At 48.9% G+C, this 14,775-nt stretch overlaps 1 protein-coding gene across 2 annotated transcripts; it reads left to right on the top strand.

Moving 5' to 3' along the window:
* The first annotated feature begins 329 nt into the window (after positions 1–329).
* On the top strand, positions 330–14,585 carry PRDM4 (PR/SET domain 4). Of its 2 annotated transcripts, none has more exons than XM_032189757.1 (11): positions 330–378; positions 806–939; positions 1,567–1,752; positions 3,868–4,662; positions 6,677–6,826; positions 8,040–8,158; positions 8,892–8,977; positions 9,673–9,800; positions 10,020–10,334; positions 11,706–11,874; positions 13,225–14,585. In XM_032189757.1, exons 2-11 carry the CDS (start codon positions 807–809, stop codon positions 13,529–13,531), a joined length of 2,388 nt encoding a protein of 795 aa, XP_032045648.1. In that variant the 5' UTR covers positions 330–378; position 806; the 3' UTR covers positions 13,532–14,585. The 2 variants fall into 2 exon arrangements, with proteins under 2 accessions (XP_032045648.1, XP_032045657.1); XM_032189766.1 differs by lacking the exon at positions 330–378 and adding an exon at positions 667–715.
* The last annotated feature ends 190 nt before the right edge of the window (positions 14,586–14,775 follow it).

The raw sequence follows: 14,775 nt of genomic DNA on the forward strand, positions 1-14,775 counted from the left end.
GCCTCGCCACAAGAGGCCGGGGCTCGGGGAAGGCGGCGGGGCCGCCCGCTGAGGGGGCTGCGGGCACGGGGCCGAGCCCCGCGGCGCCGCCGCTTCCTGACTGTGGCGCCCGGCGGCGGAAGCGGCTGCAGCCCCCTCCCGCCGCCATCTCCTCCTCCTCCTCCTCCTCCTTCCTCCTCCTCCTCCTCCTCATTCCGGGCCCCGCCCATGAGGCGGTGGTTGCGGCCGGGGCCGGGGCCGGGGCCGGGGGCAGGCGCCTGCCCGAGGGGCTGCGGCGGCTGCGGGCCGGGGCTGCTGCGGGCCCTGATGCGGCTGCGGCCGTCGCCGCTCCGCCGCCGGGAGAGGCCCCGGCCCGGCGCCGGGCCCCGCGCAGCGCAGGTGAGGCGGCCCCGAGGCCCCACCGGGGTGCTCGGGGGGGAGCCATGGGCAGCCCCCGGCAGCCAGGGGCCATCCCGGGGCTGTTTCGGGCCCGTGGGTGGCGGTGCCGCGAGGGGAGCTCCGGGGAGGCTGTGCTGTCGGGGTGGGGAAGGGAAGGCTGGGGGCAGGTTGAGCTTTTGGGACTAATTCTGCTAATCCTGGTCACTGCACTCAGATGTGATAAGTGTGTGGTCACAGCACGAGTGGTCGGCGTGTTTAATGCTTATCTTTCGAAGGCAGCGTTTCTACGTCTTGATCTGAGTTTGTTTGCCCAACCCTTTTCTCCACAGTGCAGCCAGTAAGCAGGAATGCTCTTCCTTCTGTTTCCCTCTTTTTCTTTTTCTTTTTTTTTTTTTTGACCTGCCTTCTCCGCTCCCTTCCCCTCCAGGATGAATGAAATGAACCTGAGCCCTGTAGGGATGGACCAGCTGAGCTCGTCCTCTGTCAGCAATGCCCTGCCCGTCTCGGGGAGCCACTTGGGGCTGGCAGCGTCACCCACCCACAACGCCATCCCAGCGCCAGGTAAGGGCAGAGCCCCACCAGGGGTGCTGCAGCTGCTGCCCTGTGTTTTACTGTCAGGTGAAAGCTCGTAGCTGCCTGGCTAAAGCCGTGTCTTCAGCAGGTAATTAGGTGATGGGGAAATGGGGGAGGACAGACCATAAACCATCCCTTATGTGGGAACACTAAAGGGATGCGTACTTTGCAGTCTTATGCCTTAGTGGGAGTCTCCTTTTGTGTTTTGCACTGGGTGGGTGGGTGACAGCAGAGTCCTTTGAAATATGGCCTGTCGCTGCACATCTGTCCCCATCTATGTCTATCTTCACTCAGGTGAAAATGATGGTCTTTCACCTGTAAAGCAAAGCTGTTTTCCTAGGTGTTCTTTCAGGGGACACAGACAGAAGTTTGTTACAACTGGGAAGCAGAAGCAGACCCTGCATAATGTATCCAAGAGAAGATCTCCCCACATTCGGGCATACCTCTCGCTGTTCTGATAACTGATCCATTCTTTGAAGCTTGTCGCCTTACGCTGTCAGTTCCATGTTGTCCTTCCAGAGCGAGCTCCCGAGGAATTAGTAACCTCTTTGTGAGCGTGGTTGTTTATAAGCTCAGGTAGTCCCACTGAATTTAAATTAGCATTTTCTTTTCCAGGCTTGCCTGTTGCGATTCCAAACTTGGGCCCCTCCTTGAGTTCCTTGCCCTCTGCTCTGTCTCTGATGCTCCCAATGGGTATTGGGGATCGAGGAGTGATGTGTGGTATACCAGAGAGAAACTACACCCTACCTCCACCACCATACCCTCACCTGGAGAGCAGCTATTTCAGACACATTCTACCTGGTAAGTGGTCTGTGCTGCTGGGTGGGAACAGAGAAGGAAACTGTTTTAAGAGCCATCTGGTTTCTGTCCTGAAGCAGCCAAGCCTGAATATTTAGCAGAGCTGTGAATTCTCTTGAGTTTTCCTGGAGTCTGGTGTGTCATTGACACACCTTCATGTTCAGATCTCTGTTGCTATATGTGTGTATGTGTATGTGAAGAGAATTGCAGGGCAATTGCTATTTAAACTGAACCTTTTATTGCTCCTCCTGTTGTTTTCTTTTAAGGTAAACCAGAAAACAAGGCATGGCTGATTTTGATCTCAGATGACTTGTTGTAGTTTAAAAACTATTGCTGTTTTGTTGTTGTTGCTGTTGTTCTCCTGTAGTCTGAAGTAGCACTTGATAGGCACATAGTGGTTACAGTAGTTCAGAGCTCGAATTGAACAAGTCATTGGCTGAGGAGTTTGGGCTCTTTCCCACCCCTTTAGTCCATGGCACAGTTTTTCTTCATTTTTGTTCAAGGGTGGTTTTCAAAGGCCCAACATACTGAGTTCTATCGTGATTCCCCTGTAGGGTGCATGTTGAAGTATAAATGTCAAATGTTACATGTTAGTGTATCAAGACATAGATATTCCAGCTTTAAACATAGACCTTGTTTCGTTTTGTAGCTAAGATTGACAGGGTGGAAGGGGTTAGATAAACTTCAAGGTCACCCTGTGAGTGTTGTTGGTTCAGCCTGGATGAGGAAATGAAATACAGCAGCCCGGTTCTCGTCCAACTGCCTGACAGCTAGAGGCTGGGCTTGCCAACTGCTTAGCAGTAACCTTTCCTACTGCTCTGCATGCCCGCCCGTTCTGTGGGCAAAGAGTGGAGGAGACAGTGCATCTGAGGGACAAAGGTATTTGCCATTCTTCTGAGGTGGAATAATGGATGCAGAAATATGTATTTGGTTTGTTTGTTTTGTTTTTAAATAGTCCACTTGATGTTTAGTCGGGTATTTCTTAGGGCTCCCCTGTCAGTCATCATGCTGCCTTCAACATCCTCTTGTTCAAGCGGCAGGGCACCACTGCTCACAGAAATGTTTGATGCAGCTGATGAAATTAAACCATCCATTTATTACTAACTTCTTGGCTTAGCCATTTTTGTGGGGTTGTGTTGCAGGAGGAGTGACCGTGCTTGCATGCTTATAACAACAGACATGTCTGCATGGAAATTTTTTACAGCAACAAATGGCTCAGAGGGTTCAAGGCCAAAAAGAAACACGCTGACTCAGGTCTTGCAGAATCTGCAAAATCTTTCTCTGTCTCCACTGGAAGTACTGTTTACTTGACTGTGCTGATGAATTTCCTCCCAAGATTTTTCAGCTTTGTCTAGTAGGAGAAGCTGGTGCTGTGTAAATACAGGTTAGCGTTTCTCTGTATCCTAAGTCCTGAGGTTGTTTGATGCTGAGGAGCTTTCCAGAACGACCAGAAAAGATGTTAAGGTTTCTAATTTATATTTAACCGAGCTATTGTTTTGAGGAGAAAAAGCATGCTTTTCATCTAAGGAAAGAGAGCAGATGACTCAGGATACCTTTGAGAGACCTTATCGTGGTCCTTTGGAATTGCAGCTGATGGGCTCTGAGATGCCTCATTTAGTCTCAGAGGAAGGAAGTCGTCATTGTTAAAACTTAAATACCTAAGCAGAAAAAAAGGATGTGTCGTGGACAACTGTTTCTAGCGGAGATGAAACAAGGTTTATCAGATGTTCGATTCTACTGGAAGCCCTCTGTCTTTTCTGAGCTGGTTCTCAAGAAGGAAAAGTAATGCCCAAAATGCAAAGAACCCTGCTGTGGTTCAGAGCCTGGCTTAAATGCTGCCAGAAACTTGGCTCCTTGTCAGAGTGATAGAGGCACGTAACTAGAGACCTGCTCTGCTGGGTGGAAGCTCTGTTTTTGTTGTCAAAAGATAGTCTGGCAAGAGTGTGGGGTTGGCGTATGTTTGTGAGGAAGGTTTTGGGATCAGTGGTTTTTAATTAGCCATAACATAAGGAGCGTGCCTTCAAGGATTTAGGTCTTAGTGCATTACTCTGCAGCGATGGGGTATTTCTGTGCGAGATTTGAAAACCTACGCCATCTCACCCTCTTCTCTTCTCCCAGGTATCTTATCTTACCTGGCTGACAGACCTCCGCCTCAGTATATCCATCCCAACACTATCAACGTGGACAGCAACTCGGCGCTGTCGGTCCCCAGCAACCCCTCGGCCCTGGACCCCTACCAGCCCGGCGGCGCCGTGGGGCTGGAGCCGGGGCTGGTGTCCATGGACTCCCGCTCGGTCAGCGCGCACGGTGCCCAGAACCTGCACCCCGCCGAGAGCCACGAGGTAGCGCTGGACACCGCCATCAGCATGGAGAGCGTCTCCAGGGTGACCAGCCCCATCTCCACCGACGGCATGGCGGAGGAGCTCACGATGGACGATGTAGCAGGGGAGCACTCGCAGATCCCCAGCGGCTCCCGGAGCCACGAGCCTCTGACCGTGGAGGCGGTGGGGAGCAACCTGGCGTCGGAGGCGGTGGGGCACGGCGGCGTCCTCCCCATTCACAGCAGCACTTTGGACCTCCCCGTCGTCATGGAGCCCGACCACATCGCCGGGCGGGTGACGGGGATAGCGGACAGCACACTAAATGACTCCATTCATACTGTGGCCATGAGCACCAACTCCGTGAGCGTGGCGCTCTCTACCTCACACAACCTAGCTTCCCTGGACTCGGTAGCCTTGCACGAAGTGGGCCTCAGCCTCGAGCCGGTGGCGGTGTCTTCCATCAATCAGGAAGTAGCCATGGGGCCAAGCCACGTGGACGTGTCTGCGGACAATCTGGCTTTCGTACCGTCCTCCCTGCAGATGGAAGACTCCAACTCGAACAAGGAGAACATGGCAACCTTGTTCACCATCTGTGAGTGCGCCTTCGCTGCTTTCTTGGGGTTGGGCTCGCCGCGTTGCCGCTGTCCGGAGGGATGGCAGGGCTCTTGCTGCCAGTCTCGCAGATTTTGGCAAAACAAACCTCGCTGTTTAACAAGTCCAAAAAAAAATTGGAACATCTGCAGTGGCAGATTAACCTCCAACTCGTGAAAACATCCTGTTATGTCTACGTTGTTCTCTTTGTGTCCCTCTCCCATGCTGCCTTCAGGTTGGAAGCGTAGCTCTTTATGAGCCTCGTGCCTTTAGATGCTGTGCTGGTACTGCCCTTTCAAATAAGACTCTTATTTTTTTTAAAGTCCAATCACAAATGACTCTTCTGGCTGTGTTTAAAGACAAAGACAAACGCAAGCTGTGCATTTAATCAGGTGGCCATAGCTGTTGAGTTTAACGTTGTGTGGCTTTGTAGAAGTTTTATTAAACCGTGAGCAATCACCATGAAAATGTTGTTCTCAACAGGACCTAAAAAAGAGCAGAGAGGGAGGGAAGTTTTTAATATTCCTAATTATTCTCATCCAAGGACTTCAGTACAGAGGTTAGTTGATCTCCTAGGAAAAGAGGAGCACTGCACACTGTATTCTCTCAGTCCTGTCATAGTTGAAGGAGGGGTGTTTGAGCACAGTGAAGTTCTCGTTTGCGGGGATGGAGATCTGAACTTCCACCCGCAGCTTGTCTGGCGTCCTGCCACCGAAGCGTAAGGCCAGCTTTTCTGTGAGGTTGTCTCAGTCGTGGCAGCATTGCTGCCTGCTGCTCCTGCACCCGAACTGGTGGAGGGGCAGTTGTTTCAGAGCCTCGGGATGGTTCTTCATCACCGACAAGGCAGAAATCAGGGCCTTTTTCAGAAAGATTTTTACCGTGTTCCTAAGTAGGACGAAAAAAAGTGTGCCTTTGCTGCAGACCTAAATGTTTGTGAAACAGAGGACACTTTTTGGTCATCTTTGCTTACAGTTCTGGCTCTCTGAATCAGAGCAGTAATCACTCTGATTTTTATGCATTATTTGGCAAGGACAGAAGTAGAAATTCACATGCCAAAGAATGTTTTTTTGTTTGTTTTCTGCAGTTCTTAAAAAGGTAGGAACCCCTAAACCTTTCCAAGTGGCTGTGTCACATGCCTACAACTTGCATTTTTTTCCTTTTTGCCCCTTCCTGGGGCTACTCCACAGCTCCCTGGTGGCCTGAGGTAGGCAAGGCTTAAAAACAGCTACAACAAGTTTCTCCTTACTCGGGTCTGGCTGTTGTGGCTGTTGCACTCGTACACGTGAGGCAATTCTAATATAAACTCTACCTGCTAATTTAGTGGGTACCTTCCTGCCTGTAATTGCAGAGTTGCTCGAACTGTGCTTTGTGTGGGGTCAGATTCCAGCACGCTGATCTCGCTCTCTCTCCAAAAATCTCTTAAAAAAAAAAAAATAATAAGGGAGCTGTTGTTTACGCCTGCTGAAGACTGCTTCTGTGATAGGTGTTTGTGCTGGAGTTGGGCCATCAAGGGGCCAAAGAAGGTCTTTGTGGAGACCCTGCTTAATTAACTGAGCGTCTTTCTTTAGGAGAATGATTTGTCAGGAGAGCGTTTCCTGAGTAGGTGTTGGTTGCTCCATTCATGGAGAATTCAAATGATGTCTTTTTTTTGAGGTGAGAGCATTTTACGATGTGCTTTTTCCTGAAGTTGTTGGGCCAAGGACTTTCAGTGGTTTATTTTTCAGTGGCTCTGTCCCGTCACTGCTCCTGTAGGGACAGCCTAGAGGTCATCAGGCAGGCAGGTTTTCCTCGTGGTTGATGTGAATTTGCTAGGAACGGTGACGTGCTGGTGCCCACCTGCCTGTAACAGGAGGGTTTGCAGTCTTCTGAACAAAAAGCTCCTCAAACTGGTGAGTTAAAGCAGCTAGAAACAGGCTTGGGCAGGAGCTGAGCTAGAACATGCCGGCGGGGAGCTGATCGCAGCACGGGGGCTGTTTCATCTGTTTCATCCCTGCTGTCCCTTCCCCTCCCTGCAGGGTGCACGCTGTGTGACAAGGCGTACCCATCGGACTGCCCGGATCACGGGCCCGTCACCTTCGTCCCGGACACCCCGATAGAGAGCCGAGCCAGGCTCTCCCTCCCGAAGCAGCTGCTCCTCCGGCAGTCTCTCATGGGAGCCGAAGTGGGTAAGAACCAGCTGACTGTTTGTTCCTGCGCAGCAGTTTGTAATACGCTCACCACCTGAAATCCCAAACTGTAGGGATTTTAATATGGGAAAGAAACACTGCAAGGCAGAGGCTCTTCTGTAATCACCCCGGCTTCTCTTGTTCAAGAGCTTCTTGTCCTCCAGTTGCTGTTTAGACGTCAGCTAGGGGTGCTGCCACGCAGCGTTACTCTAACACTTGATAAGGTCAAGCACAAGCAAGGTATGGTGTTTATTTTTATCATGTGCTAAACAGGCCAGGCACAGCTTTGATAAGAAAAAAAAACACTACAGCACTTGCAGTCTGGGGGAAGATACCGAGTAGAAATAAAGGAAGAGATTTCTGTCTGCTTGTTTATCAGCTTGGTTTGCTACCTGTGGGTCTTCAGGATGCTGTCACTGGAGAATTGATCACGAGTGCTTCTTTTTTCCCCCCCCTCCGTTTACATTTGGCATGTAGACTGTGACCTTGTCATTGGATGTGGACCTTGTAACTGTGTTACACGCCCTTGTCACCTGGAAGCCGAAGAGCACAGTGCAATCCCCTAAGGACCTGAAGGCTAGAGAAGAATGTGATTATCGGCTCGCTTAGTGCTGCTGCTTGTTGAGCGTAGATTACACTTGTTCTTTTCAAGCTCCACTAGTTCCCAGTTTATTCCTGAAAGCTATGCGGTGTGTTCATGTAGCTCTCTCTATGTAAATGTTTAATAATAAATAATATACACGCAGGAATCCCTCTGCCCATGACAGAAATACAGCTGCCTCTGGGGAGAAATGCAGAAGCTGCTTAACAATGCCCAGCAACAATTCTGGAAATTCCTGGGGATTAGGTAGGCGAAATGTAGTTCCTGAAACTAGTGTTTTCTGCTTCTGCAGAAAGTGCCACGGAAACTTTTAATTGGTGCAAGTGGCTAGGCTCTTAGTTGTATAGCTTACTAAAAAGTAAATTGCCTGCTTTTGACAGACGAAATGAGTGTTTGTAATTACAGCAAAGCGGCTCCCGATAGTGTCATGTGGTGGTGGTGGTTCTTGTCTCTGCATTAGGTGTGTTCTACATGTGAAATAGAAGCTTTGATGATCTTATGCCTAGATAATCCCCCCCCGGAGCGTTACCTCATAAGCCTCCCAGCTTTTTGTTAAGCATCCTTCGTCGTTTAAATCATTGATTTCTGCAGATGTCGGTCTTCTACTGCTAGGTGTGTGGACGCGAGAAACCATTCCTGTAAGGACTTGTTTTGGACCTCTGATCGGGCAGCAGAGCCATTCTCTGGAGGTGGCTGACTGGACAGACAAAGCAGCCAGTCACATCTGGAAGGTCGGTGGTGTTACGGTTACGGGCTCTGCAGGCATGACTTTATCTGGTGAAATGACACAGCAGCTTTCACATTATCATCCTTGCCAAAACCAAAAAACTAAAGCAGTTTGATTGCTTAAGGCTTAATCTCAGCAGAGCAGAGCTGTATATCGCGTGATATATGCTGGTAGTCAGTCCTGACCTCCACCAAACATCTTTAATGCTTTTTCTTTCCAAGGGCTGCACGTGGTTTCCAGTATTTGTGTGGAGTTGCAGCAGAGATTGGATATGAATTTCTAGGCAGCACTTGTTTGTTTTGTGTTGCTTATAGAAAGTTTCCACAGGTGATAAATCACTTGGTGTAGGGAAGCTGCTTTACAGCTTTCTTTTTCCCATCATTTCATGTTGAGAAAATAAAATTGATCTATATAAATAAAGTAGGCACCGTGTGCCCAGGTGCTATTATTCACAAGACGTGGCTTGGAAGAAAATGAACTAGATGCATTGCTGCTGGGAGCTGAAGGTGGTGAGCGGGGAAAGCTGCTGATAAACGGTTTTTCTAGTCTCCTGGGGAGCAGAGAGGTCAAGATTTCTGTGTGTAGGGTGTAAGAACGGGGCTGTTGGTCTTGGCAGCAGCAATGGTGACCTCCTGGTGCATTCTAGTTAAACACATCCTCTCTTAAAGGCAGAAACTCTCTTTCACTGTGTTTGTTGCTGCATTTCATCCTAAGATTGCATCTGTTTCTCCTGGTAGATCTATCACAACGGTGTCTTGGAGTTCTGCATCATTACAACGGATGAAAATGAATGTAACTGGATGATGTTTGTACGCAAAGCCAGGTGAGAGCCACGTATGCTGTGCTAAGTAGCTGGGAGTCTGGGCTCACGGCAGGCTGTGCTGGCTGCCCATACAGCTCCTGAGCTTGGGACCTGCAGGAGTTATCCAGGTGTCTTGGAGTGAGGGGAGAGAGTGAAGCAGGACCCTGTAGAGAATATAACAGGGGAACCTGTAGACACGCTGTAGTAAAACAGCCCCAAACCTGAATGCCTTTTTGGGTTTCAAATACTGGGAACCAAATGTATGTAAGGTACAGCTTCAGAAGATGAGTTACCACATCTTGCAAATGGTGTTCAAGAATTAGGTTTGAAGATAAATTTGCTTTAAGACTTGCCTGATATCTTCTCTCATGTGTTCTCTGTTGCTTAAGGGGGTTGTTATGAAAAACATAAGTATTTTTTTAGTTCCTTTAGTGATGCTAAACTCTTTTCCCTCAGCCCACTCCAGTGTCTATTAATAACTTTGTCAGTAAGATACCACAGTTTTGTTTGATGGAGCAGATTGGTTTTTAAGGTCCAGTTTTCCTTTACTTTCCTTTAAAATAAAGAAAGACAGAAGTGACAGATGTGATTTTTTTTATAATGTGCTGGCAAGCACTGAGGTTCTCGTTACCTATTTATAGGAATCTTCTTTTTCTTTTTTTCCCTCTTTCTGTATTTCTGGAGCACTTTTTTCATAACTCTCTTTATTGCTATAGGAACCGGGAAGAGCAGAATCTGGTAGCTTATCCTCACGACGGAAAAATTTACTTCTGCACCTCCCGGGACATCCCACCCGAACACGAGCTTCTCTTTTATTACAGTCGGGACTACGCACGCCAGCTCGGTAAGGAAGCACTGGGCTTTGTGGGCCTTGCGGGGACTACCCAGCATGAATTGCCTTTTGCTGTGACTTGGGAGTGCTTGGTGTTCCTTGTCAGTTCCTAGTGGTGTACATCAGAGTTGTCTTTTCCATTTACTCCTGAAAGGAGCTGGAGTGAAGATGGCTCCAGCTGGCTTTGCTACCCCAAAGTGCCTCCCTAAAAGCCACGCTTTGTGCCCAAAGGTGTCCCCGAACATCCCGACGTGCACATCTGCCACTGTGGAAAGGAGTGCGCTTCCTACGCGGACTTCAAGGCCCATCTGAGCAGCCATATCCACAGCCACCTCCCCAGCCAGGGCCACAGCAGCAGCCACGGGCCAGGCCACGGCAAGGAAAGGAAGTGGAAGTGCTCCATGTGCCCCCAGGCTTTCATCTCCCCTTCCAAGCTCCACGTCCACTTCATGGGGCACATGGGCATGAAGCCGCACAAGTGCGATTTCTGCAGCAAAGCTTTCAGCGACCCCAGCAACTTACGGACGCACCTCAAGATACACACAGGTGAGGGCTGGGGACCTGTGCTCATAAAAACACTGGGGCAGGGCCCGTTCTCTGGTCCCTGGGCCAGCTGGCGGGGTGTAGCTCATGTCCATAAAGCCGAGCTCTTGCCCCTGTTCTCAGAGCAGCACCCTGACTGGCTACAGGAATGAGCCCTGTGCTAATCGCGGGGCATGGTCTCAGAGAGCTCTGGTTGGCATGGGGTAGGACAGTGCTTGTAGGGCAGTGCTTAGCCCTGTGTTCTGACTGATAGTTCAGTTCTGTGCCTAAAAGACTGTTGGTTAAGTGTTTTGTGCATTACAGTTGGGAAGAATTGTCAGGCTTTGTCTGAAAGACAGAAATCCCTTATTCCCTCCCAGCAGCTATGGTACAGCAAGGCTTCCCTTCTGCTTATGAGAAGCCAACTGGGTTGGAGAGCTTGTAGCGGGGACAGTTGTACGCTTAACTGTGGGGCTGAGACCTCTCCCCTCGTTCCTGCTTGGTTTTTCGTCTTAAGCAAAGGGCACAAGACCAAAATTGGTGACAGAAGCAGATAAAGCTCAGCGCTGTCACTCATCAAAGCTTAAAAGTCTGAGTGTGCTGTCAACTTCTGTGTGCATTTGGGTATCACTAGGGGCTTTGGAGATAAAGGAAGAATTGTCAGAAGATCTGAGAATGAAAAAGAGGAGGAAAAAACAGTGAAAGATTTTTCAGCTGTGTAAGAACACGATAGAGGGTAAGAAAATGCATTTAACACAGGGTGAGAAGAGGGGAGAGGGTGAAGAGCCAGTCCAGCAAGAGGCATGTGGGTATTTTTCCTCTGTTCTTTCAGTAAGGTTGGGAGTATTTCTGGCGATGGAGGAACTACAGATAGATAACTAGAAAAATGGGTTCAAAGCAGGTTACCAAAGAGCCAGTGAGCTTTGTATGTGTGTTAGATAAGGGCGCTTGTTTTTTCTAGCCAGTATCTGTGTTTAGGGTCCGGTAAGGCATCGGAGACAGTTCCTATGGGAAATGAGTGGAGATAAGGTACTGTACATTAATGCATCCCTGATGTTTATGATTAAAAAGGAGGCTACCCTTATTTTTACTCAAGAATTCATCTTGGATAACCCTGGTCTTATTGGATGTTTGCCCGAATCCCTGCTGGAAAATTTACTAGTCCCTTGGTGATGTTTAGAGACCACACACAGGGAGGCATGGTTGGTGTAGACAAGCGGTGGAAAGTTTGACTTTCAGGGAAGCGGAGAAGAGGAATCAGTCAAGGGTTGTTAGAAGGACAAAGCGCAGTGCCATGCACCACGTGAAGGGTTCAGTGTTGCAGAAGTGTTCAGAGTTTCAGAAGCGGCCAGGCTTGCTTACTGTCAGTCTGTGGCTGTCCGTGTGTCCTCGCAGGCCAGAAGAATTACCGCTGTACCCTCTGCGACAAGTCGTTCACCCAGAAGGCTCACCTGGAATCGCACATGGTCATCCACACCGGGGAGAAGAACCTGAAGTGCGATTACTGTGAAAAGCTCTTCATGCGGAGGCAGGACCTCAAGCAGCACGTCCTCACTCACACGCAGTAAGTGGTCTTTGGGGACGTGTGGGGCTGCGGTAAATAACGAAGCTTCACGGCCTGAAAATTTGCAGCGTGCAAAGCGTTTGGCCCGGGGAGTGTAGGTTCAGCCTGTAGAATAGCAGAGATGTCGGTCTGGATGAGTGCCTCGGTACTTGGCCTGCTGCTGCTGCGCCTGGCCTGGCCGAGTGTTTGTTTGCAATCCTTCCACGACAAAGGAAATTCCAGGCACGCACCCTGTCTTGTGAAATAGCACGCTGGAGCGCTCCTCGCTTTGAAGAGGGGGGTCAGGCAGTCGATGTGCATTTAGCTCGCTGCTGAGAACTGTCTCTGAGTCCCAACATGAGAAATCAAACTCCTCGGTACTGTTATTCCCAGCTGGTAGTGGTCTCTCTCTCCTGGGGGAGTGGATCTGCTCCCACCTGTTACTTCCACCCCAAGCCTCGTTTGTGCTCTTTGCCCCTTCTGTAGGGGGAGATGCCCATGGGCAGGGCAGGGCAGGGCAGGTCTCCATCCACCTCCCCCATTTCTCTGTAGCTCTCCCAGGCCCTCAGCTCTCTGCCAGGCCCTTGGCTCTGAGGCTTTTATCCATCCTGTTTGGAGTTACTCCCAGTCCAAGTTCCTCCCTTACAGGCTGCTTGCCCAAAGCTAATCCCTCTGCTTGTCTCATTTTCGGCATCTGGTTCTTGTACGCACTTCAGATCAGCTTGCTGCTGCTTTCCTGCTGCCTAGGAGACAGCACAGTGCAGCTAGCACCAGGGAGGGAGGGAGGAAGAGACTTGCTTTGCTGCTTGATCTTACAGCCAGAGCTGGGAGCACTGCTGCTGGGAAGCGTTTTGCAGAGTCATCTGCAGAATTTGACTGCTGCAGTCTGGTAATGCTCCGCTCAGCATTTACGGCTGAGGTTTGCTACCACTCAGCAGCTTTGTTCGTTTTTGTTGTGTGTTTGTGTTTTTTTCTCCTTCCTGTTTGTGCAGGATGGGAAGCAGGGAGAATAACCCATCCACCGTGGCAATACCTCTTGCCAAAACATGGAGCTGAACCAGGGTTTGGTCTTACTTCTGAAGACAAACAAACAAAAACCTTGCCGAATTCTTTTTAAACTTATCATCAGAAAAGATAAACATTGGTTGCACGCTAGGAGTTAACCCAAAAAGCTTGACTTTTGCCAGTGGTGGGGGAGTAGAGAAGAAGGGCTTTGTGAACTGAGAGAAAACTTTGCTTTCTGAGAGAAAACTGAAGTGTTCACACTTCAGTGCTGCAGTAATGCTGGCAACCCCCTTTTCTCTTTAATACAGCATCAGCTGCCTTGCTGCAGAAGCAAACTAACTTTTTGGTTTTTTATTTGTCTGGCAGAGAACGGCAGATCAAGTGCCCCAAGTGTGACAAGCTGTTCCTGAGGACAAATCACCTGAAGAAGCATCTCAACTCACATGAAGGAAAGAGGGACTATGTCTGTGAAAAATGCACCAAGGCTTACCTAACCAAATATCACCTCACTCGCCACTTAAAAATATGTAAAGGTCCCACGTCCAGCCTGTCAGCCCCGGAGGAGGAAGAGGAGGATTCCGAGGAGGAATTAATAGACTCAATGAGGACTGAAGACTGTAGGATTAACAACGGAGTCTATTCAGCAGGTGATGCCCTCACTGGACACAAATGAAGAAAACTGAGAGGGAAATTTTATTGGATATTAAAACTGGGGAAGAAGAAAAAAAAAAAAAAAAACAAAAAAACCTCTTGTTTCCCCAGTCAACAGCATATGTCAAATTCCTTTTGTTTTGGTCTCCCCACTACCGCCACTTAACGAACTCTGTAGCCAAAACACTGAATGAGAACGGATCACGCACTTACAGAAGGAAAGGTGAGGAATGGAGCTGTTTCACACACGCTGTGCATACTTCTTTTCCAAATCACTCAGATTAATCCATCCAGCGCTAGGACACACGACACACCTCGCATCGTCCTTTGAGTGAAGAGCCACTACCCAGAAACGTAGCCGAGTGGTCGCCGTAACCTGTAAGCCAACTGTCCTCAACTGCCAAAGCCCCGACAGTAAGAGAAACAAACAGAAATGCTGGTGGCAGTTTATGTATTTTTCTTTTTAATACTTTTTAACTGAAGGATGTGGTTTGGCACAGAGCAAAGAATGTCAGTGCTCAGGGTTCCTTCTAAACATAAAAAATAATGCTTCGGTTGGAAGTCAGTGAGATCAGCGTGTGCAGACAAAGCAATTACCCCGCGCTACAGAAGGGTTCAGAAAACCAAAAATTGGCTATTGGAGAACGGTTACTGCCTCGCCTCACTCTTGTTCGCCAGAATAAGAATGTGAAGAGGTAAAGGCTGCAGACTAGTAAGGAAGAGGCTTACAGATGGTCTGTGTTTACAGTATGCATTATGTCTTATGCTGTAAACCTTTTACCACCTAGAGTGATGGGAGGGTTTGCTGCTACTATTATTTATGGAATGAAAATGTATTTCATTCACTTGGTTTTTTTCCTGGTTAAAAAAAAAAATTAAAAATGTGGCTCTTTTCTAATGTTCTTCTGTAATACTTATGCATTCTGAACAAAACAGTGTTTTTTTTTATTAGAAAGGGGATTGCGTTGAGTGTATGAGGTGCCTGCTTGCAATCAACAATTCCTCCCTATGAAACAGAAAGCAACATCTAGAGCCAACGATACCCACAGGCAGAGCTAAAAAACTATTACCCTCAAAGAGTTTAACGTGAAGCATTTATTTCAAATGGAAGCTTTGAAAAACTTACAGCTTTTCAACGCAGAGCACATGAGCAGAGGTGGTTCTGGCGCTTTTACCTCTTCAGCTTCACAAACCCAGTTGTTTGTGAGACCCTTTTGTAGCCGAATTGGATTTAGATGCAGGCACTTACTTGGAGGAACGGAACAG

The sequence above is a fragment of the Aythya fuligula genome, chromosome 1, assembly GCF_009819795.1.
Source record: "Aythya fuligula isolate bAytFul2 chromosome 1, bAytFul2.pri, whole genome shotgun sequence".
NCBI lineage: Eukaryota > Metazoa > Chordata > Aves > Anseriformes > Anatidae > Aythya > Aythya fuligula.

Excerpts from the sequence above, each read along its gene's own strand:
- PRDM4 (XM_032189757.1), top strand. The coding sequence starts at position 807 with ATGAATGAAATGAACCTGAGCCCTGTAGGGATGGACCAGCTGAGCTCG. Across the intron at positions 8,159-8,891 it reads CAGCCAGTCACATCTGGAAG|ATCTATCACAACGGTGTCTT; the intron begins GTCGGTGGTGTT and ends TTCTCCTGGTAG. Across the intron at positions 10,335-11,705 it reads GCACCTCAAGATACACACAG|GCCAGAAGAATTACCGCTGT; the intron begins GTGAGGGCTGGG and ends GTGTCCTCGCAG.